At 40.5% G+C, this 21,126-nt stretch overlaps 1 protein-coding gene across 1 annotated transcript in view; it reads left to right on the plus strand.

The window, feature by feature from the left end:
• C5 (complement C5) overlaps nucleotides 1–21,126 on the plus strand; it is a 137,362-nt gene that overhangs the window by 12,885 nt on the left and 103,351 nt on the right. Inside the window, exons 4-8 of the mRNA XM_004662753.3 lie at nucleotides 3,972–4,042; nucleotides 7,499–7,590; nucleotides 15,025–15,107; nucleotides 18,649–18,739; nucleotides 20,426–20,540. Coding sequence (XP_004662810.2) covers nucleotides 3,972–4,042; nucleotides 7,499–7,590; nucleotides 15,025–15,107; nucleotides 18,649–18,739; nucleotides 20,426–20,540 — 452 coding nt within the window. The remainder of the gene's footprint in view (nucleotides 1–3,971; nucleotides 4,043–7,498; nucleotides 7,591–15,024; nucleotides 15,108–18,648; nucleotides 18,740–20,425; nucleotides 20,541–21,126) is intronic.

Raw genomic sequence — 21,126 nt, forward strand, 5'->3', positions numbered from 1 at the left:
TCCCCTTTGGTGGCAGGTGAAATGAAATACAGTACTTAAAAGCACTTTTGAGCCATATTTCCTGGGTTCAAATCCCACTCCCAACTTGGGCTGTTATTGGTGGTGGGATAATGTGTGAAGTAGACTCTCAAAACCCTACTTTCCTCATCTGTAAAACAACAGAAAAGAGAAAAAAACTTATATCATAGTTATGAGAATTAAGTACCTAACATCAGTACCTAACACATATCAAGTTCTACGGAAGTGTGTTTTCCATCATGTTCCTACGATGTGATAGTACAGAGCCTTATTTATACAAAAGAAGAATAATTTAAAGTAATTTTTAGATAATTGCTTAAATCCTGCTGTTCATGGCTTTTGTCTCATTTATTTTATTTTTATTTTTATTTTTTTTTTTGGTTTTTCGAGGTAGGGTCTCACTCTAGCCCAGGCTTACCTGGAATTCACTATGGAGTCTCAGGGTGGCCTTGAACTCACGGCAATCCTCCTACCTCTGCCTGCCTCCTGAGTGCTGGGATTAAAGGCGTGCACCACCACACCCAGCTTTTTGTCTCATTTAATGAAACAGTTACTCTGAAGAGCCTTGAAAGGTGTTTAACATAAACATCTTTAGAACAAAGACTTTAGTCTCCAATGCTGTATAGGACAAAGGACATTATTGTCTAGAAACCTTAGTTCTATTCAGCCTCTGTCAAACTTCACCCTTGAGCTATGGACTCAAGCCAAATTGGCTCTAATTCAGTTGATTTCTCCACCATTTTCTCAAGCACATGGAAGTCATTGCTGCTGCCTCCTTTGTCTTTGCCCCTTCTTCCTACTCTGTGGTTACCTGTGACCCCAGGACCCTGCAAAGGGCAGCCTTCCCTGACCTGTCTCACTGCTTCTGATAGCCACCCCCCTTTACTCTCTGAAGGCAAGCAGGTGTTCTCTGAGCACTTCACACCCCTGGAAACCTACATGTAGTTAGGTAAATTGTGTATAATCCCTCTCCTCCAGCCTATCAGGAGACTTCTGTGTCTGATTGTTTCACGATTGTATCTCAGTGTCCAGAAAAATGGTTATACTTTTAAATGCATTCAACAATGAAAAATAAGCGATCAATACAATAGACCATGTCTTTGGTTCAAAAACTATTGATCTTGCTTCCACAATTCCTGTGAAGATAAGATTAATGTTTTAGCACAAGTACCAACTGGCTTACATACTAGATAAATAGTTGTCATAGGAATAATAACAAACACTTACTGGTTACCTAGTTTGTGCTGAGCTATGCAAAGGCAGTTTTTCTTTAGTTCTCACAACAATGCTATTAGGATGGACTAGTATTCCTGCTTTGTCTTAAAGTAACTAAGGTTTAGAGGGATTAAGCATTCTATTCAAGGTCACATTAAAGTGGGGAAAGGAGAGCAGTGAAACCAACGTTTTGAACTCCAGGGCTTTCACCTTTACTTTTGCAGCATCTTGCTGACGGTTTCCCTGTGATATTCCCAGACCAAGTATGTTCATTAGACAAGAGGGAGATTTGAGGTGGGTGACAGTGAGGGGAGAAGGAAAGAGCAGAATGTGAGACTTACTGATCATACTGCTTTTACCCCCTGGTCTTAATAAAACTGGCTTTGATATAGCTTCTTTGTAGAGCTTTGCATAGTCCTGAACTCTGAATGTATTGCATTTATGGTGCCAGTTCTGTTTCATTACGTAGACGACACTTTAACCATGAAATGATTTGCGCGTCGGCAAAACCCCACAGGAATGACAGTATGTCACTGGAAGGAACTAGATCTAATTGTATCAAACAGCTATGAGTTTAAAGGTTAACAAATGCTTTTGCTTAAGAAGTAGGAGTCTATTAGCTGACAGAAAGAAACGGAGGAACACTAGCAGAACTTTGTCCCTGCCATTATTCTTATAGCGAGGCGAGAACAATTGCAGGATCTGGTGGATTAAGAAAATCATGCAATTTATAAATAAAGAATTGAATACTGGCTGGGCATGGTGGCGCACGCTGTGAGTTCCAGGCCACTCTGAGACTACATAGTGAATTCTAGGTCAGCCTGGGCTAGAATGAGACCTTATCTCAAAAACAAAAACAAAAAAAAAAAAAAGAAAGAAAGAAAGAAAGAAAGAAAGAAAGAAAGAAAGAAAGAAAGAAAGAAAGAAAGAGAAAGAAATGAATACTGTGTGAGTCAGAGTCCCAGTTTTTTAAAATCTTCATCCCTAATGGAAGACATTTTATGTTTTCCTCTAACCATATTATAGAAGTCACCATATTGCTACTATGAAAATTGCTGATAGTTATAGACATAACTGATTCATATTATGACTGTGTTCCCACAAAGTTATGTGTATGTCTATTTTATAAACTGGACTGCACTTTAATTTCACTAGGAGAAGTGAACCAGAGTGTTCTCTTTAAAATGAAAGACTCAGGCTGGAGAGATGGCTTAGCGGTTAAGCACTTGCCTGTAAAGCCTAAGGACCCTGGTTCGAGGCTCGATTCCCCAGGACCCACGTTAGCCAGACGCACAAGGGGGCACATGCATCTGGAATTCGTCTGCAGTGGCTGGAAGCCCTGGCACGCCCATTCTCTCTCTCTCTCTCTCTCTCTCTCTCTCTCTCTGCCTCTTTCTCTGTCTGTCACTCTCAAAGAAATAAATAAATCAAAAAAAAAAAAAGTGAAAGACTCTTTAGTAATGCCTGTATTTTTTTAAGTTTTTTTGGTACTTTTATTTATTTGAGTGCGACAGGCAGGCAGATAGAGAGAGAGAATGGCGCACCAGGGCCTCCAGCCACGGCAAACGAACTCCAGACTCCTTGTGCATCTGGATAACGTGGGTCCTGGGGAATTGAGCCTCGATCCTGGGTCCTTAGGCTTCACAGGCAAGCGATGAACCGCTAAGCCACCTCTCCAGCCCAATGCCTGTATTTTTAAACTTTTTCTTTTATAATATTTGTTTTTGTCTGTGGATTGTTGATTGTGTATATAGTTTATTTTATTTTATTTTATTTTATTTTATTTTATTTTATTTTATTTTATTTTATTTTATTTTTTGAGGTAGGGTCTCACTATAGCCAAGGCTGACCTGGAATTCACTCTGTAGTTTCAGGGTGGCCTTTGAACTCACAGTGATTCTCCTACCTCTGTCTCATGCCCAGCTATATATAGTTTTTTAAACAGTATTTATCTCATTAAGGATGACCAAAAAGTCAAAATACTGCTGAGCTAGGCATAATGGTGCATGCTTTAATCCAAGCATTCTGGGAGGTAGAGGTAGGAGTATTGCTATGAGTTCAAGGTTAGCCTGAGACTACATAGTGAATTTTGGGTCATCCTGGGTTAGATGGAAACCCTACTTCAAAAAGAAAAAAACAAATAAAAATAAAATGTTGCCGAGCCTCATGGCACAGGCCAGTAATCCCTGAGGCAAGATGATCACAAGTTTAAGGCCAGCCTGGGCTACAAAGTGCATTTAAGGCAAGACTATTGATGTAGCGAGACCCTGCCTCAGAATAAAAAATGAAAACAAGCTGGGCGTGGTGGTGCACGCCTTTAATCCCAGCACTCAGGAGGCAGAGGTAGGAGGATTGCTGTGAGTTTGAGGCCACCCTGACACTACAGAGTGAATTCCAGGTAAGCCTGGGCTACAGTGAGACCCTACCTCAAAAAATAAAATAAAAAAAAAACGAAAAAGAAAAAGAAAAAGAAAACATGAATATAAATAAGGGGTGGGCAAGGTGGTACACACCTTTAATGCCAGACCTCAGGAGGCTATGGTTGGAGGATTACTTGAGTTTGAGGCCAGCCTGGAGCTGCAGTGTGATTTCCAGACTATCCTGGGCTGGAATGTGACCCTGCCTCAAGAAGACCTCCAAAATAAATAGATATATAGATAGATAAATAAACAAATAAAGGGAAATCAGAATCCCCTTGTGCTTGGCAGAGTTTTTGATGCCATCACTTATCCTTACAGTGAAGGTGAGAGTTTACTCACTGAATGACGACTTGAAGCCAGCCAAAAGAGAAACAGTCCTGACTTTCATAGTAAGTATTTCATTTGCTTTAATAAGACTTTAACTCGCTCTCCCATAACTTATTCCACAATCCTGCTGTCATACTACACTAAACCTTCAGTGTTGCACAAATGTTTCCTAAGCACCTTGTACGAGGATAGTGTTATAGATTCATACCTCTACAATAGACATGTAAAAAGTTCATAAAAACAAAGTCTCAGCAAGTGGGAGGAATTTGAACCAAACAATTTGAATATATCATTTGATATATATCATATATAAATGATAAATCACATGAAATATATATATAATTTGAATGTGTTTGAGACCACAAGCACAAGGACTTGAGCTTGGATCTCCAGAACTCACATAAGTGCCAAGTGGGGTGGCAGTCCTCCTGTAATCTCAGCTAGACTAGCCTACTTGGTGAGCTCTGGGTTTATATGAGAGACCCTGACTCAGTACAACAAAAGCAGAGAAGGAGAGTGATTGAGGAAGATACCCAACATCAACCTCTGACTGACACATGTACACATTCGCATATGCATGCAAAACAATTCTAACCCATGATATTACTTGTGAGGAAGTTGAGTTTAACAACCAGTATCCTAAAATACTTAGCAGTATCAACCACTTGTCAGACTGATCACACATAATAGAGGACATAAAACAAGCTTCTATGGTCTTATCCACTTCATAAGTTCATAAGAAACTCCCATGATTTCCACAAACAACTTTATACACCTCGGACATTTTTGAGGATAAATAAATACTTCATTTGCCATAATGGCTCATTTACTAATAGGAGTTGTACTAGAAATGGCGTTTGGCTATAAGCTGCATCACCTTTTCTCATACTCAAATTTTGAATACACATATAAAAGAGAATAAAGTAATACTCAAATATGTACTAAGCAAACTATGCATTAAGTCAAATACCCTAAGAATCCATAAAGAAAACAGAATATGGGTTTTATAATCTTTTTCTGGAATGGCGTGGCTGAAGGAAATCTTGAGTTATATCTTTTTTTTTTTTTTGAGGTAGGGTCTCACTCTGGCTCAGGCTGACCTGGAATTCACTATGTAGTCTCAGGATGGCCTTGAACTCTTGGCGATCCTCCTACCTCTGCCTCCTGAGTGCTGGGATTAAAGGCGTGCGCCACCACGCCCGGCTGAGTTATATCTTAATGACAGGAATTGACATGAATTCTTTTAAAATAATGAAAGCCCATGTACAAATAATAGCATGACAGCTGGAGAGATGTTTCAGCACTTAAGGACACTTCCTGCAGAAGAAGGACCTGAGATCACCAGGGTTGGAATTGTCAGAGCCCCACAAGCTCAGGAATCAGTAAAGACACTCCCAAGCTCAAAACAGGGACCGGATGGAAGAGCTATGGACGGGGTCCAGCTCTGGCCACTATAGGTGAGTGCCCCCATTGCAGGCCAGTGTATGAGGCGCCACACCACACCACACACACATCTTACAGCACACCACACACACACACCACCATACACACACCCATGCCTATGCATGCATGAGTGTGCGCATGCCGACACACACACACACACACACACACACACACACACACACACACTAGCTTGCATTAATCTGTAGGAACAGGTTGAAAATGCAAATAGCGCAGACACATGTGAGAAGAATGCATAACTGCCTGACAAGCAGAAAGTCCGAACGAGGACTCAGCTGAGATTTCACCTCAGGGCTCTGCTGCTGGAGAATAAGTAGTGGATGGGCCTGTGCTCTGCGTAACTGACCCTGAGCGAAGCAGACCCCTGGCACCACGCATAGGGAAATGGACACGGGCGTCCTGTGTAAGAGCTTCCCAGAGAGAGGACGGAGGAGGCTGAGCCAGAACCACGGGGAGTCAGGGTGTAAAAAGCATCAGGAAAGAGAACTTGAGGAAGATCCTCTTAGAGAGGCTGTGCAACGTGACGATGGGCTACAGAACAACCGGGGACATCTTCAGCTGTGAGCATTGTTCTTGCTCACAACAGGCTTTTGTGTGCTTTACAATTGTAGCTAAAGAAAAAAATCTTAAAATTCCCATCGTGAATTTCAGATATGCTGAGTGGTGTTAAGGTTTTAACAGGAAGACTTGTGTGCACTGCGCAAAGAAAGTCAAACTTCACAGAGATTTGTGAGAACTTTTAAGGGTGCTTTACTGGTATGTTAGGGTTAAAATGTTCATAATATACAGTTATTAAATGTTCAGCTAAAAAGCCGAGTTTTGGGGAAATGCCAAGTGAAGATATGTAAAAATTTATTCTGATATTTGCAAAGGCTACATTTGGCCTATTAAAACGTTAGGATTGTTTTATTTTTGTCTTTTATATACTATTATATGTTTTTTTTTTCTTTTTTTGAGGCAGGGTCTCACTATGTAGGCTAGGCCTGGAACTTCTTATGTAGCTCAGCCTGGCTAAGACCTTCCTGCCTCATCCTCCCAAGGACTGGGACTGCAAGTGTGCATCACCAAACCGCAAGCTTACATCTCTTTTTTGTTAATTGTACAGTAAACCGTACAGTCTTTTGTGCACAATAAGAAGAAACTGTGGGGGATTCTAAAAAGGGAAGCTTATTTTGTTTTCCATAACATTGACTTGAATTTTGTCATTCACATTTCGCTTGAGTTCATGTGTATTTGTAGATCAGAGATTTTGTAGATCAGTTAAAACTTTACATGCGTCTGTACTCTGAGGGCTGCTGTGGTTTGAATGTGCCCTGCTAAACTGCATGTGTTGAATCTTGATTTCCAGTTCGGCAGTGTTGGGAGGAGGGCCCTGGTGGGAGAGATTTATATCAAAGGGCTCCACCCTGATGAATGAATTACAAGTCTTCTCATGGGAGTGATTTGTGATAGTGTCTAAATCTTAAATACACACACACACACATTTATTTACTTATTTATTCATGAGAGACAGAAATGGGAGAGAGAGAGAGGGGAAGGGCATGTCAGGGCCTCCTTCCACTGCAAGTGAATTCCTTTGTACATCTGGCTTTACATGGGTACTGGGGAATCAAACCCAGACCATCAGGCTTTGCAAGAATCCTCTTGTTTTTTTTTTTTTCCAAGGTAGGGTCTCACTAGCCCAGGCTGACCTGGAATTCACTACGTAGTCTCTATGTAGTCTCAGGATGGCCTCAAACAGCAATCCTCCTACCTCTGTCTTCCAAGTTATGGGATTAAAGGCATGCGCCACCATGCCCATCTGCAAGCAAGAATCTTTAACTGCGGAGCCACCTCTATAGCCTGGTAGTATCTCAATATTGGGCTTATTTGCTGTTCTGTTTTTCTACCATGACTAAAAAGCCCCTTAAAACCATGAATTGTCATTCTGTGGGACTTACCAGCCTCCAAAGCTGTGAGCCTAAATAAATTTTCATTAATTGTACTTAGCAGTTTCAAGTACTCTTTCATAGCAATAGAAAATGAAACAAGACACGAATGTCTGTTTTTATTAACAGGACCCAGAAGGATCAGAAGTTGACATAGTGGAAGAAAATGATTACACTGGAATCATCTCTTTTCCCGACTTCAAGATTCCATCTAATCCCAAGTATGTAAAAATATTTGCTAATAAGTAGGTTTTCTCTGAAAAGCACTTTTGAGACTTTTGGTTGGGAAGCAGATGAACAGTCAAATAGAGCCACCTAGTGTTAACATAGAATGCCATGAACATGGAGATGCAAAATCTAATGAGAAAGTTAAACTGTTCCTAGTAGAAAAAATAATGCCCAGGCCTGGAATCCTGTACTGGCCACCCATGGCCTTAATTATTCAGAAGACTGAGAGAGCAGGAGCCCAGTAACTCATTGTCAACCGGGCAATAACTGGGTTATTCAGCACCAAAAAGCAGGAACACGTGCCTTTGAAGCCGTCTAAGAGGCTGTCCATCTAAAAGGCTGCTGCTGTCCCATCCTTTGCTGTCGCTGTTATGAAACAGGTCCTTTGCTGGTTTTGTCTGTGTGGGCTACTGAGGGAAAGAGGGTGTTTTTAGGGCATTTCTTCCACTTGGCCCACATGAAAGGATGTCAAACCATGTGGAAACAGGATCCAATGTGATACGTATTTATGAACATGTTCCTGTATAGCTATATTACAGTAGGAGAGATGCAAACTAGGACGAGAGAACCACAGGCCTTGCTTTCAAGGAACTTCCAACAGGACAGCATGTAGAAGGCAAGGAAGGCAATAAACAGCGGTACCACAACCAAACTCTATTATAGTCATTTTACCTCTGCTATCCAGAAGTGAGTCTGTAAATAAAAAAGTTAAAGTTTTTCTATTGAAATTATGGAGGTTGAATAATTTGAATAATTTTTAAATTGTGTACATTCTTGAAAAAGCTACATGCTTTATTGTACAAAATTAAACCGGTTTTCACCCCTGTCATTATGAATCAGGTAAGGGAGTCTATCTTGACCAGAACTTTACAACCTTGGCCCTTATTATGCCCTCTGCTCACAAGAGGTTCGATGTTGACCTTCACAAGCCTAGCTCCGTCTCGTCTTTAGGGTACAGGAGAAGGCTGCCTTTGAAAGTCACTGACCCTGCATGTGAGCTGATATAGTCTTCTCTCTCCTTCCCTCTTTCCCCTCCTGCATATTTTCTTTGTGACACTTATCCCAATGTCTTATTTCTTTGTTTATTTCTTCATTTATTTTCTTGTTTTTCTTTAATAAGTCTGGCTTGTTTTGAAGCTGACCTGGAACTCACTCTGTAGCTCAGGTTGGCCTCAAACTCATGGTGATCCTTCTACCTCAGCCTCCTTAGTGCTAGGAATACAAAAATTAGCTAATAATTAGAAATTACCCAGGATCTTCTTGACTTCATTCCCCATTTACTCATAGACTCATTAAGGGTAAGTCCCTTATCTGGACTGTGGATTGTTGTATCTCAGCACTCAATACTTAATATTTTTTAAATTATTGATTATGATAATTATAATTAATAGCCCTAATATTTACTTGATTGACTGCAGAGCCAATCTGCACATTTCTTTTTTCCTCATTTTAGAAACGAGGTTAAGTGACTTGGCTATATCAAACCTGTTAATAAGTAGAAAAGTAAGAACTTACACTCACAGGGACTGTGACCTCTATGAAAATGGTGGCTCTTCTATTGTGCTCAGTTTTTAAAGCCCTGCTGCATAGCCTAGTACTCAGCCAACATTTTGTAATGGAGGTTGTTGCCGCGGACTGACTCTCGGGGAGATCAGGACCGAGGGAGAACAAGGGCGAAGGCTCAGGGAGAACTCGGGATTCGGCGAGGAAATGACAGACAGACACACTCAAGTTGAATATGCTGCTGCAATTTACTGAAGGTTTCATGAAGATTTTATACAGATTGAACAGAGAAACTTAGCAAGCCAACAAGTGATCTCAGAAATCATTAATCTAAACAATCTTGAGTATTGTTCTATTGTAAGCATACATGTAATGTTGATCAGGCAGGAACTGTACCCATTTTTTAAGAAGGGCGTCTTGTATCATTGACCACAACATTATACAAACAGAAACTAGGTGTAAGGTGAATAACAGGTTACTTATTTCTTATACCCCAAGGACTGTATAAACACCAAGGCTTACGCTTCCTTGTTAAGCGTTCCCGTAAATGGAAGAGAATGCCATAGCCTCCTTTTTACTTCATAATTCACCCATCTATTACCGAATTCATCATATCCTCCCTCATAGGGGAGTGGAACTAAGTAGATTCCAGCTCTAGGAGTCCACCATCTGCCCTTGATCAAGTACTGAACATATCCCCCAGGAAGTTTCCTGATGGGAAAGCCTAAATTTTATAACTCCTTATCTGTAGAACTGTCATACTTCTAATGAACATTACCGATTAACATTTCTACTTTCACTTTCTCAGGATCAGTATCGTTCTCAAACATCATAAGCTGTTTCTACTCTACACCATCTAAAAACTGTTTTAGAGTTAATTTTTTATTCCTAGTAGAGTTATACATTTCCTCTATTGCCCTAATCATAGGAGGGGCACATTCAATACTCAAATTGTTACTTTGATTGTGTGCAAGATTAATAGTAAGTGTAGCGTAGAAACTAGCTGTTCTTTGACAAACAACTAGAAGGGAGCAGGAAAGAAACAGAGCGCAGAATACAGCTGATTGGCACCGGCAATTAGGTCGTCATGACTTCATGGGCAGCAGGAACCTTTACAGTAACTGACTGCCAAGGGGTCACCGGGGGCATCCCTCCGAGGAGTGCTGGCCCTCTGTCCTCAGCTCTCTTCCAGTGCAGAAGCATTTCTGCTTGCTACACAGGCGAGGTCGCCGTGGACGTAGCAGTTCCCCCTTTTTTGTTTTTAAAATGAAGCTCAAAGACTTCCTGTTTCACGGCAGCCACAGCGCTGAAAAGGCATTTAAGAAGAATAGGAAATAAAAAGACCACTAGAAGTATTAATAAAAGCAGCACGCCAATCAAAACAAAGTATTGAATCCAATCCAGAGGATTAAGAGAACGAACTTGTTGTTCCAAATCCCTAGCTAGAGTTTTTAAGTCTCCCATTTGTAGATGAGACTGACTAATGGCAGAAATATCTTTTTGTAATTGATCTATATCATGAGTAACATCATTATCCTTCCATACTCCTTGTAAATGAGCCTTTACCTTATCCCATGTCTCCGATGAATTATATGGAAGAGGTGTAACACAAATTGACTGAAAACCAGCATGACACCTAGTAGATAATGTAGTTTTTATATTAGCTAGATCTTGTCTCAGAGCCAGAACTACCTCCTCAAGAATATTTATTTTTGCTTCCAATTTAGTATCTATGGCAGCCTGTTCCATCAGGGCAGAAGTAATGTTTATATTTAAAGCATTAACATAATGAGTTGTATGAATTTCTTCAACCAGTGCTGTGGTAGCAATAGCGAAAGTGGTGAGTATTGAAATTAAAGCTGTAATACCAAGAATCAAAGCAGCGACAAATCTCTTTGGCCGCAACAATGCATTAAAAGTTTTTAGCACTTGAAGAGCAGAATTATCATACCATGGGTCAGCACCTAATTCTACTGGCAACATCACATAAGGAGGCCGTCTAACAATGAGCATTACTCCTAAATTTTTAGTGTCTCCTGAGGAGATACAATTAGTAAGCTTACAAGAATAACAATGAACTTAATAAGATTTTCCTACTTTAGTAATATTAACAAAATTTTGTTGAGCAATCAATAGAGCATTAGGATAAGCAGCACAAGCTTTAAGCCCATAAGGTATAGGTTTTGTAGTGTTAGGCTGTCTTTCAAGAAGCATATTTGCAGCGGCAACCAACCTGAATAAATCTGAATGAGTTCTAGATATATTTCCTTCTGTGGCTACCCAGGTTGGTTCCACATAGTCTCGAGAAAACCATCTTTTTATTTTTTCCCCTAGCATATCTCCTAATTCAAACCCATTAAATTTATCCTTATTATTTTTAATATAGTTCTCATATTTGCCTTCCCCTGAGGAAGCAGAATAATCCCATATTTTAACATCAGAGCTTTTTGGATTATAATATGTAGCGTCTGGAAAGCCACAAGTTAACCAAGTAGGATATTTTGTGAGAGAAGAATCCCAATATTGATTCCTGTCTCTATATTTTAATATACAGGATGGTAAAGGCAATTCTGTAACTTGTTGATGTGTCTCATTATAATTAGGAAAACCTAAAGTCTGTATTTGTAGAACCCACATCCATCTCTTATTGTTATCTGTTCTATCCGGAGCGTCCGTTAGGAACGTCCGATAGCTGGTGCGCAAACAGCCTACTGGTACCCCTCCCCCTTGGAGCACAAGGCAGATTGGTAAAGAATCTGCTTTGCCCTCAAAGTTAATAAAAGAGGAGGTACTCAGTCTGACTTCCAAGTCTTGAGCTCCGCCTATGCGCATAGAATCATTGGTTAAGATTTTAATAGGCTCCTGATCCAATCAACCCACAGGCTGTAACAAAGGGGGGCTAGGAACATATGCCCAATAGGGAATTTCCTGAACTTTAGTCGGCACGGAGAGCAGAGACAAAAATGCCACAAAATACATGCAAACAGTCAGGGGTTTTCCCTGGCTGATTATTAATTTTTTTTTTGTTTGTTTGTTTCTTGAGTGAGAGTTCTTATCTTTGTCTATGTCAAATCATGTCCCCATGTCATTTTCAGTTTCAGTTTTTTCATCTGTCGGAGCAGCTGTTTGTTGTTCCTCTTTAGCCATCTCTTGTGCCTGCGTAAAGTGTGGCCGGACGAGCCTGTCAGGGATCCAGATGGGAGAGTCCGCATCCTGTGGGAAAACACAAGCATATCCTCCTCCCGAGGTTATTAAGATATTTGGTCCTTTCCAGGAACCGGTCAGCATGTCTTTTCAAAGTACTTTTGGTAACATTGTTGGAGTTTTTTTTTTTTTTTTTTTTTTTTTTTTTTTTTTTTTTTTTTTTAAGTTGAATAGTAAACTCTGGAGCAAGAGGATTTAATTTTAATTCCTTCTGCTCTTGAGGGGGAGCTCCCTTTTGTTCTGGGCTAGGAGCTTGCCTTCCTCCTAGTTTTTTGACTCATTTTCCTCTTTTTCTTCCCCATTCAGGGAGGTCCCATCCTTATGGAACTTAGACTTACATTCATTTTTCCAATGCTTTCCTTTCTTGCACCTGGGACATAATCCAGGAGCAGGTCCCTTGTTATTAGGGCCTGAACTTTGTTGTCTGCAGTCCTTCTGCAGATGTCCTGTCTTATTACATTTAAAACATACAGGACCAGGTCCTTGTGGGGAGGCTTTTCCTCCCCCATAAGTCTTTTTTACATAGGCGCTGAATCTCTGTCCCTTCATGGCTGCAGCGTAGGCCATTCCCTGTACCACCGCTGGTGAGGCATCCAAACAGGCTTTAATGTAATCTTGTATTTGTCCTGTCTTTCTTATGGGTCTGATTAAATCCTGGCATAGCGCATTAGCATTTTCCCAAGCCAATTGTTTAAGGAGAAGATTAGTTAAGAAAAACATAAATTCTTCTAAAACTTTTGTGGACACATTAAACCCATTTTTTGCTAACATGTACTGTACCATGACCCCCAACATCTTTTTATTTCTACTCATTGAATGCCCCATGATTTCCTTATGATTACTCACTCTTAACCGGTGATCCTTTACCGGCGGGACTGCAGTTCCCTGGTGAGAGCCGATCCTAAGTTCTGAGGAAAGAAAGAAAGAAAGCTTACCTGTCCTTCAGGTCCCTGTTCGGGCGCCACCTGCCGCGGACTGACTCTCGGGGAGATCAGGACCGAGGGAGAACAAGGGCGAAGGCTCAGGGAGAACTCGGGATTCGGCGAGGAAATGACAGACAGACACACTCAAGTTGAATATGCTGCTGCAATTTACTGAAGGTTTCATGAAGATTTTATACAGATTGAACAGAGAAACTTAGCAAGCCAACAAGTGATCTCAGAAATCATTAATCTAAACAATCTTGAGTATTGTTCTATTGTAAGCATACATGTAATGTTGATCAGGCAGGAACTGTACCCATTTTTTAAGAAGGGCGTCTTGTATCATTGACCACAACATTATACAAACAGAAACTAGGTGTAAGGTGAATAACAGGTTACTTATTTCTTATACCCCAAGGACTGTATAAACACCAAGGCTTACGCTTCCTTGTTAAGCGTTCCCGTAAATGGAAGAGAATGCCATAGCCTCCTTTTTACTTCATAATTCACCCATCTATTACCGAATTCATCATATCCTCCCTCATAGGGGAGTGGAACTAAGTAGATTCCAGCTCTAGGAGTCCACCATCTGCCCTTGATCAAGTACTGAACATATCCCCCAGGAAGTTTCCTGATGGGAAAGCCTAAATTTTATAACTCCTTATCTGTAGAACTGTCATACTTCTAATGAACATTACCGATTAACATTTCTACTTTCACTTTCTCAGGATCAGTATCGTTCTCAAACATCATAAGCTGTTTCTACTCTACACCATCTAAAAACTGTTTTAGAGTTAATTTTTTATTCCTAGTAGAGTTATACATTTCCTCTATTGCCCTAATCATAGGAGGGGCACATTCAATACTCAAATTGTTACTTTGATTGTGTGCAAGATTAATAGTAAGTGTAGCGTAGAAACTAGCTGTTCTTTGACAAACAACTAGAAGGGAGCAGGAAAGAAACAGAGCGCAGAATACAGCTGATTGGCACCGGCAATTAGGTCGTCATGACTTCATGGGCAGCAGGAACCTTTACAGTAACTGACTGCCAAGGGGTCACCGGGGGCATCCCTCCGAGGAGTGCTGGCCCTCTGTCCTCAGCTCTCTTCCAGTGCAGAAGCATTTCTGCTTGCTACACAGGCGAGGTCGCCGTGGACGTAGCAGGTTGTTAATTCAAGTAACTTGTTTTCCTCTTCAGACACACCATACTTTGTTATCAGTCACCATTTCATTCATGTGAGGTACGAGCTTGACCATCCTGTGTGGCATATTTCTAGGCACTATGGACCTTTTACTGTCTTGTATGTTGTAGTATTATGTTAGCATAGTTAATCTTAGAATTAAGTAAATTCCCAAGTTATCTGCTCTTCAAATCAAAGGTACATTAAGATAAAATACTTGGAAAAATAACATAATATGTGAACTACTAAAATGTCTACTATCAAAAGAAAATGCTAAATTATTCCTATTTTTTGCCTAATTTTTTTTCACAAAATAGTTGCTGAGGTTACATATATCTATATGTATTCTAACATCTTTAAAATGGTAATTTATGCTGGGTGTGGTGGCACACACCTTTAATCCCAGCACTTGGGAGGCAGGGATAGGAAGACTGCCTTGAGTTTGAGGCCAGCCTGAGACTACATAGTGAATTCCAGGTCAGCCTGGGCTAGAGTGAGACTCTACCTTGGAAAAACTAAAAAAATAAGAAAAGAAAAAAGGTAATTTATTGTATTCCTATGGACAAACTAGAAATGTTTAATGGCATATATGCTTCCCAACATTTTGTTTCCACAGATATGGTGTATGGACAGTGAAAGCTAAATATAAAGAAGATTTTTCAACAACTGGAACCACATACTTTGAAGTTAAAGAATATGGTAATCTCTAATAACTAAAAGTTTATCTGTAAAAATTAGTGTGTTTGTAGTCAGTCTGTTTGTTTGTTTTTTTTTTCAAGGTAGGGTCTCACTCTGGTCACTCTGGTGGAATTCACTATGTATTCTCAGGGTGGTCTTGAACTCATGGTGATCCTCCTACCTCTGCCTCCTGAGTGCTGGGATTAAAGGCGTGTGCCACCATGCCCAGCACAGTCAATCTTTTAAGTCATGCACCTAAGGCAAAGTCACTCCCAGATGGAGTTGAAGCAACTTCAGTTTCACAAATAATTTGAGGGCAGCCCAGGAGTACTAGTAGGCAGAGGAGGCAGAAGATGGGCAAGTGGTGATGGTGGTTTGAGTGCCAAGGGCCTGGTTCCAGCATTCCCTGTTAACCTGAGGAGACTGGCAGACCTCTCTGGACTTGTGCTTCTCACGATAAAGCTGGAAGAGATGCACTCCTCCAAGGAGCCTGGTTTGCTAAGACCCTTTCTAAAATTATACTTTTATTTATTTATTTTGTTTTTCTTTTCAATGTAGGGTTTTACTCTAGTCCAAGCTGACCTGGAATTCACTATGTAGTCTCAGGGTGGCCTTGAACTCACAGCAATTCTCCTACCTCTGTCTCCCAAGCGCTGGGCTTAAAGGTGTACACCACCATGCCTGGCCTAAATTTATAATTTTAGAAAGAAACAAATAATAAAATATGAGGTGAGTAAAACCCAATATGACAAATACATGACTCATTCAAGTCTTATAGTCAGTGACAGAACAGAGACAACTGTTTTTTTTTTGTTTTGTTTCATTTTGTTTTTTACCCCTAACCTAATAATATCTTTTTTTTTCTGGCTCACAAATCCCTAATATATTAATCTGAAATTTTAATTTACTTGTATTTTGAAGTCAGTATATTAATGGACTGGTAAGTGCCATATAACTAGCTCAGCCTTTCCATTTCTTGCAGTAGTTTCTGGGCATATCTGTCTGCTCTGTTATCACATTGAACTTTCTTCTGCTTGAAGCTACTTTTTTTTGTTGTTGTTGTTCCTTCAGAGATATTCATAAGAAGAGATGCACAAAATCTAATAACTAGGAAGGAAATGTGACAAAGATTAATTACAATAAAACTCAGCCTTAAAGATTACATTCCCAATAACATAATTTTCATCCCTTTCCTGTGTGTGTATTTTACTAATTTCTGTTTATATCCAGATTTCATACGTATCTATTTACCCTCATCCATTCATCACTAGGCTCACACCTGGATGACTACAAAAGCCTTACCTGGTGTCATCATTTCCAAACTACCTCCTATAGCGTTCGCCCAGATGATCTTGAAACACAGATCTCACTGTTGTTGTCTCCCTTTTGAAAGGTCTCTAGTAGCGCCTCCCTTTTGAAAGGTCTCTAGTAGCGTCCAATACTGAAATCTAAATCTTAATGTTGAGCTGCCTTCTGCCTGCTTCCTCTTTAGCCTCATATTATTTTATTTGTTTATTTGAGAGAGAGAGATAGACAGAGAGACACACAGATAGAATGGGAGCGCCAGGGCCTTCAGCCGCCACAAACAAACTCCAGAAACATATGCCATCTTGTGCATTTGGCTTACGTGGGTCCTGGGGAATTGAACCTGGGTCCTTTGGCTTTGCAGGCAAACACCTTAACTGCTAAGCCATCCCTCCAGCCCTTCACCCTCATTTTGAATCACTCTTGACCTCACTAGTCTGCAGCAATGGTGCCTTTGCACATGATGTTTACCTGCCTCCAACGCTTTCCCTTCCCCACTTGCCCAGTCACCTCCCCACGTGGCTCAAGCCTCAGGTTAAGATCTGTGTGCTTAGAGAAGCTTTTCTTGAATTCTCTTTCCTGGGTAGGATCCTCGGTACTTCTTCCAGTTCACCACTGTAGTTTAGATATTTATCTGTGCAATTATTTACTTATACCTGTCTTCCTTGCTTGATTGTGAACCCATTAAGGCAGAGTTTGTGTCTATCTTGTTCATTAGGATATCTTTGTTGATAAGCTTATACTTGCTACATGGTAAGCAAGTATCTAACAGAAGAGTGAAATATTTCCCTGTGCTTTGTATCCTGGAGAACACATCTGCCTTTGGTAATACAGGAATACATCTGGTTCTTTTACCTCTGGTCTTCAATACCTAGAAGACACATGAACCATTTATGACACCAATGGCAGCCTTTGTCCATAACATCTGATTCACCCAGTCACCTAACTTTCTGTTAACTATAGTACAAGTCATTAGAACTGGCATCTGTAAGCTCTGGTGTGTGCTTGAGTTGGATTAGAATCTGTAAACTCGGGTTTACGAGGAGAAGGTAATACCATGTTTTCTCATGGGCAATCAAGATACCATAGGCAGGTATCTTAGCCTCATTTGTGATTTTGCTTTCATGTTCTTTCTCATAATGAACTGTGTGTTGTTCTTTCTATCTTTTTTTTAATAGTGTGGGAGTTTTATGCTTACACTTGGAGACTGAATGGCTTTTATTCACTAGACAAAAAGGGAAATCCTAACTAAGTTTTTCTATTTACATTCTTTTTTATTGAAATGTTTTATTTCACTTATTTATTTGAGAGAGAGAAAGGAAGAGAGAGAGAAAGAATGAGCGCACCAGGGCCTCCCACCACTGCAAACAAACTACAGACGCCTGCACCATCTTGTGTACCTGGCTTACGTGGGTCCTGGGGAATCAACCCTGGGTCCTTTGGCTTTGCAGGCAAGTGCCTTAACTGCTAAGCCATCTCTCTAGCCCTCAACTTACGTTCTTAATTTAATAAACGTTCATTGAACATATACTATGTTTAAGACTTAAAAGAAGGGATGGAGAGATGGCTCAGCAGTTGAGGTACTTAAGGACCCAGGGTTGATTCTCCAGCACCCAAGTAAACCAAATGCAAATGGTGGTGAATGCATCCGGAGTTTGTTTGCGGTGGCTAGAGGCCCTGGAGCACCCATTAATTCTCTCTCTTTGTCTGTCTCTCTCTCTTTCTCAAATACATACATACACACATACATACATAAATAAATATTTTGGGTTTTTTTTGAGGTAGGGTTTCACTCTAGTCCAGGCTGACCTGGAACTCGCTGTGTAGTCTCAGGGTGGCCTCGAACTCATGACGATCCACCTACCTCTGCCTCCCAAGTCCATGCCCGGCTCATAAATAAATATATTTTTAAAGACTTAAAAGAAGAATAAGAGGGGAAATATGCAAAGAAAAATAGACAATGTCTTTATTTTGTCTTTAAGAAGCCCTTACTTGAGTGAAGGAAGCAATCTGTTGCCCATAAGTGCTATAACAAAATACATGTTCAGTGATTTTGCTACATCAAGGCTGGATTGATCTGATTGCTAGAGAGGGATGGCTCAGCAGAGATGTTGTTGCCATTATTGTTGTTGACAATGATGGTGTGAGTACTGGGTTTATATTAGTGCTTGCCCAACTAGAAACTGAAGCTGCTTGCTGTGCTTAAAGGCTACACTAACTTAAATAATAATGTTTTCTCTCCATTTCTGTCTTTCAGTCTTGCCACATTTTTCTGTTTCAATAGAACCAGAAAGTAATTTCATTGGTTACAAGAACTTTAAGAATTTTGGAATCACTATAAAAGCAAGGTAGGAATGTCCCCTCACCCCCAGATTACCCAGCCAAATTGAGTGCCAACTATAATTGGTGATAGTTGCCCAAAGAGCCATCTGTGATAGTTGAGTTTGCCATGACTTTTGGGATGTACTGATTGAGGTGACATCGTGTTAATGGTTTATTTGCCTTTGTTAGTTATTCATCAGCAAAGGAATAAAGAGAAAAAGGAAAAGGCTGGAGTGCTTGCTTAGCACTTAAGGTGCTTGCCTGCAAAGCCTAATGACCTAGGTTCAATTCCCCAGTATCTGCATAAGCCAGATGCACAAAATAGCACACACATCTGAAGTTCATTTGCAATGCCCATATTTTTTCTATGTCCCTATCTATTTATCTATCTAATCTCTCTGCTTGCAAATAACTGAAATTTTTTTTTTGTTTATTTTTTTGAGAGCAACAGAGAAAAAGAGAGGCAGAGAGAGAGAGAGAGAGAATGGGCGCGCCAGGGCCTCCAGCCACTGCAAACAAACTCCAGACATATGCTCCCCTTTTGCATCTAGCTAACATGGGTCCTGGGTAACCAAGCCTCGAACTTGGGTCCTTAGGCTTCACAGGCAAGCACTTAACGGCTAAGCCATCTCTCCAGCCCAAATGAAATATTTTTTAAAAGAAAAAAAGAAGAAAGTCCTAAACAGAACCAGCATGACTTCTGATATTGGTACTGAAGTATGAAACCTTCAATCCTTATCCTATTTTTAATGGTTTAATCAGCCAATTAATGTTGCATAATGATTTTAGAGCTCGATACCTTACAACTGCAACCATTTGGGAATCAGTTCTGCTGATCTGTGCCGTGCTGGTGTCAGCTGGGCTTGCCTTCATGCCTAGTCCATAGGCAGGCAGGACGTCTGACGGAGAGCTGGCCTAGGCAGGTCTTACTCACATGTCTGTCAATGGCTGGCAGTTGGTGGGAACTGAAACTAGACCACATGTGTGTCTTGTTCAGAAGGCTGGCTGAATTAGTTACTGTTTTCATTGCTGTGACCAAATCCCTGAAAGCAAACAACTTATGAGATGAAGGATTTGTTTTGGCTCAGGGTTTGAGAAGGTAGCATCTATCCTGGTGGGAAAGGCATAGCAGAGCTCACAGAGATGGGACTGTGTTTCATAAATGTCAAATATTTTGCTTAAGATTACGCAACTCGTAAGTTGCTCAGCCTGTTTGGTTCTGAAGTCCATTCCTTCAAATGCTACTATGCTTCCTTTTATGCAAGCATACACTCTGAAAATAGAGGTATCAGTGTATATTAATTGCTTTCTTATTGCTATGATGAAATATGTTACAGAAACAACTTAAGGGAAGGAGAAGTTATTTGGGCTTATGACTTATAAAGGGACACATCCCTCATGGTGGAAAAGCATAGTGGTGGAAGCATGAAATGGAGAAGATAGGGAGCTGATCCCCACTGCTGCAAAGCCTTCGAGGAAGTAATGTGGCTTGGAGAGGAAAGGGCTTCAGAACTGTGCCTTTAATGTCACCAAGACCTGGTCTTTCATCTCATACTAATTATTTAGCCTAATCTCTTCTTGTAGATTTATAAGGATGAAATGTAATACTGGATGGCAGCATATCAGTGCTTTATGTAATTTCAAACTATTACATATCTTAACCTGTTATTATAACCGTGTTAGTAAAACAATTTTATGATATTGTTTGATAGGTATTTTTACAATAAAGTAGTCACTGAGGCTGACGTTTATGTCTTTTTTGGAATCAAAGAAGACATAAAAGAGGATCAAAAAGAAATGATGCAAAGAGCAATGCAAAGCACAACGGTAAGATATTACATGTCTGCTTGGGCCTCAAGCTGATGTAGGGACGAAAAGTAAAGTCTAAATTTCTAGATCACATTCTATGTAGGTGTGGAAGGTGAGGCTTAAAACTATCCATTGGCTTTCCATTGTCCTTTGGGTAAATTTCCCTTTTCTGATCTCATGGCATCTCCTTCCTTCCTCAACTTAGCATAACCCTTGCCTTTAGGACTATGCTCTTTCCCTCTGACCCTTCCTGTCTTCTCTATGCCTAGTTCCTTCTCATTCTTTTAAGTTTCAACACTGACACCCTTTCTCTGGGATACCATCCCTGACTCCTCTGAACTGGGCTAGCTGCCGCTCCTATGTGCCCCCCAGGCCTTAAGCCTTTCTTTCTTTCTTTTTTTTTTTAACAAAAAAATTTATTTGAGAGCAACAGACAGAGAGAGAAAGAGGGAGATAGAGAGAGAGAATGGGCGTGCCAGGGCTTCCAGCCACTGCAACTGAATTCTAGACGCGTACACCCCTTTGTGCATCTGGCTAACGTGGGTCCTGGGGAATCAAGCCTCAAACCGGGGTCCTTAGGCTTCACAGGCAAACGCTTAACCGC

This window comes from Jaculus jaculus, chromosome 1 (genome assembly GCF_020740685.1).
Source record: "Jaculus jaculus isolate mJacJac1 chromosome 1, mJacJac1.mat.Y.cur, whole genome shotgun sequence".
NCBI lineage: Eukaryota > Metazoa > Chordata > Mammalia > Rodentia > Dipodidae > Jaculus > Jaculus jaculus.